The 3,587-nt window shown below is 47.1% G+C and overlaps 1 protein-coding gene across 1 annotated transcript in view; it reads left to right on the top strand.

Annotated features, from left to right (window-relative positions):
• The window catches only part of LOC114692032 (b(0,+)-type amino acid transporter 1-like), a 10,782-nt gene extending 7,699 nt beyond the window's left edge, over positions 1 to 3,083 (top strand). Inside the window, exons 5-6 of the mRNA XM_028867647.2 lie at positions 1,380 to 1,467; positions 2,221 to 3,083. Coding sequence (XP_028723480.1) covers positions 1,380 to 1,467; positions 2,221 to 2,451 — 319 coding nt within the window. The 3' untranslated portion in view covers positions 2,452 to 3,083. The remainder of the gene's footprint in view (positions 1 to 1,379; positions 1,468 to 2,220) is intronic.
• Positions 3,084 to 3,587: the final 504 nt, after the last annotated feature.

The raw sequence follows: 3,587 nt of genomic DNA, 5'->3' as shown, positions 1-3,587 counted from the left end.
CCATAGTCAGATGGTACGGAGAAGCATTTCCTCAATTGATAGTCCCTTCTTTCAGGCTAACTCTAGCTTGTGTTGAATTGACATAAAACTAGCCAGCACATATAGGGTCTCACTGTGTAGCTCTGGCTGTTCTAGAACATGCTATGTAGACCAAGTTGGCCTAGAACGTATGGCGATATTTCTGCCTTTGCCTCCCATGTGCAGAACTAGCTCAGTGGGCTAGGCTGCCTGGCCAGTGAGCCCCGGGGATCTCCTTGTCCCTGCCTTCACAGTGCTGGGATTACAAGCCCGTACGTAGCGCCACACCTGGCTTTTCCCCATGCGTTCTGGAGATTGAGCTCAGGTCTTCACACTTGTGCGGCATGCTCTTTACTAGACCTTCAGATGGAATTTTTATCAGAATGGCTGCAGCCACACAAGCTATCGACCTTGGAAGGGACAGGGGCAAGGGCTGCTGGGGTGTTTATCCACCTACATGTAATGTCGCCAGCCCTGAAGGAAAGATGGGTTGGGAGAAGAGCTCTGCTTTGATGAGGCCCCCTCCAGTGAGCATAGCCTCCTTGAGATTCCACCACGCCCTCTTTTTTTAAAAAAAGATTTTATTTTAAACATTAATTTATTATTTTGACTGTTTCACATTTGACTTTCACTGAAAGGCCAAGAAGCAATTATTCTTTGACAAATTCATATATGTATAAAATACATTCTGGCCATACTCATCCCTCTGCCCTCTCATATCCCCCCATCCCACCCCAATCTTCATCCCTTCTGTCTACCAAGTTCTTATCCCAATTTCATTTGTTTTGTGACTCACAGGATCATCTCTAGATTTTTTTGTTTTGTTTTTAGGATTTATTGATTTTTGCCAGGTGATCGTGGCGCACGCCTTTGATCCCAGCACTTGAGAGGCAGAGGCAGGCAGATCTCTGTGAATTCGAGGTCAGCCTGGGCTACAGAGTGAGTTCCAGGACAGGCTCCAAAGCTACACAGAGAAACCTTGTCTCGAAAAACAAAACAAAAAAAGATTTATTGATTTTATTTTATAGGTATATGTGTTTTGTCTTTATGTATGTTTTTGTACCACATTCATGCCTGGTTCCCACAGAGGTCGGGGGAAGGCATCAGATCTCTTGGGGCTGGAGTTAAGGATGGTTGTGAGCCACCCTATGGGTGCTGACAACCTAAGCTGGGTCCTCTGTAAGAGGAGCAACTGCTCTTAACCCCTGAGCCATCTGTCTAGACCTAGGCTCTCCTCTAAAGAAAGCCAAATGCTCCCCTGCTCTTTGAACACGTGGTCCTGATCCAGGCGGGTTCTATCAGGGAGGAGGGAGGGTCTCAGCTACACTTTCCTTTTTTTTTTTTTTTTTTTTTCACTACAGCTTCCTCTCCTGGCTCACCTCTGGAACCACCTTTGGCTGTCTCCTGTACTTGCGAATAAAGACAAAGAATCTTCCCCACACTTACAAGGTAGCCTTCAGGACAGACGCTGAGCATCTTTCAATCTAGGCTGTATATGAAGTATATCTTTGGGCCACTGCCTCCTCCAAGGCCTAGACCAATGGTTCTCCACATTCCTAATGTTTCGGACCCTTTAATACAACGCCTCATGTTGTTTTGGTGACCCCCAACCATAAAGTTATTTTTGGTGCTACTTCGTTAACTATAATTTTTCTATTGTTATGAATTATAATGCAAACACCTGATATGCAAGGTATCTGATATGTGGCCCCTGTGAAAGTGTTGTTCGTCCCCCCCTGACCCCTGGCTACTACCACCCACCTTGAAAGGGGTCGAGACCCACAGGTTGAGAACCATTGGCCTAGACAAGGAATGTCAGCAGCTGCTACTTGCCACTGTATTTGGTAGAGCGTTGCACATTTTGTGGGTGGGGTAGAAAGGGTTATTGGCCATTTCTCCTCTGTAGGGCCACAGGGGAGAAAGATGGAGCACATACACAGAGGCCTCATAGCACAGAGAAGCTAATGCTGGGCCCCAGACTCTGCTTTTTAGCGAGCCCCCCCCCTCCACACCCCACCCCCATGCAGCCCAGCAGGTGGCTCCCCTGGCCCAGTCAGGTATCCTATCACATACTGGAGGAGGAACACTAACGATAGGTAGAAATAACTGAGAGGTAGGTAGGAAGGACACAACTCAAGGACACCCCTCCCTCATCCTTCCCGTCTCAGGGGTCAAATAAACAACTCTCTGTGCCCTCTGCAGGTCCCCACCTTCATTCCCGCCGTCATGCTCCTGGTATCTCTCTACCTGGTGCTGGCACCCGTCATCGACCATCCCCAGGCGGAATTCCTGTACATCTTCTGCTTCCTGCTCAGTGGCTTCCTGGTGTATTTCCTGCTTTTCCACTTCCGGTGTCAGTCCAAGTGCATGCAAGCGGCCACGACGCATCTCCAGCTGCTCCTGGAAGTCGCTCCAACCACTAAAGGTCATTGACTGGATGGTCAGAGGAGTCCCGCACTGTCCTCTTCACTGTCCCCGCTGGTCCTCTGTACACCGACTAGGTATCATTCCAGTAAGCACTTAGTGCCACACAGTACAGCTGCTTTGAGGTTTGGGAATATCTACCGGGACATTATCCCATTTCCCTAAAACCTATTCCTTTGAAACAAGTACCACTTTGTTTCACAAAAGAACCCTCTGGTTACAAATAGACATTTAGTTGCTGTTTGTAGCCCAATTAGACAGCATGGAATGAGTCCCTTCCTTGGGTTTCTGCCATTGGAATTCTATAGTCTTATTGGACATCGCTCAAGCTGAAGAGCTGCATAACTTGGGATTTATATGGGACCACTTGTATCAAGTGGGCAGAGAAGTAGAGAAAGGCAGAATGGCAAGAAGCGTGAGGATGATACATGCTCAGATATGCTTTAAAAAAGACTTGGTGCTGAAGGGCAGGGGGTAAGAGCTGAAAGCATAGTTTTAATCCCTGTGGTCCAACGGCCACTTGATGGTATTTCTTGAGTTTTATGTCTTCTTCCTCCTCCTCCTCCTCCTCCTCTTCCTCCTCCTCCTCCTTTTTTTCTATTTTGTGAACCTAGAGATTAATCCCAGGGCATTATGCATACTTAGGCACTGTATCGTTGATTTTTCTGGGACAACTGATACCATAAAATAAATTTCTCATTTTGCCTCCAGTGAGTGTGAATGGGTACCTATTTCTTGCAACTAGACAAGATGTGTCTAGGGTAATTTTTAAAACATTTATTTGTATTTTATGTACATTGGTGTTTTGTCCTCATGCATGTTCGTGTGAGGGGTGTCGGATCCCCTGAAACAGGAGGTGCAGACAGGTGTGAGCTGCCATGTGTGTCCTCTGGAAGAGCGGCCAATGCTCTGAACCTCTGAGCCATCTCTCTCCAGCTCCTGTCTATGGTAATTCTGGTCTGGGAAGACGTCAGCTGGGGGTTGAAGCTGTTTGTTTGAATGGGGCAATAAGCAGGAGATGTACTGCTAGGAAGGGAGGGTGGCTGGCTTTGACCAAGGAAAGGCAGATAAATTCCCAGGAGAAAGGACAACAAGCTAGAAGTGTCCCTAAGATGGCTAATATAGTTATAGGACTAAATAGAAAA

This window comes from Peromyscus leucopus, chromosome 22 (genome assembly GCF_004664715.2).
Source record: "Peromyscus leucopus breed LL Stock chromosome 22, UCI_PerLeu_2.1, whole genome shotgun sequence".
In the NCBI taxonomy this organism is placed as follows: Eukaryota; Metazoa; Chordata; class Mammalia; order Rodentia; family Cricetidae; genus Peromyscus; species Peromyscus leucopus.
This window is presented reverse-complemented; position numbering and strand designations above follow the sequence as displayed.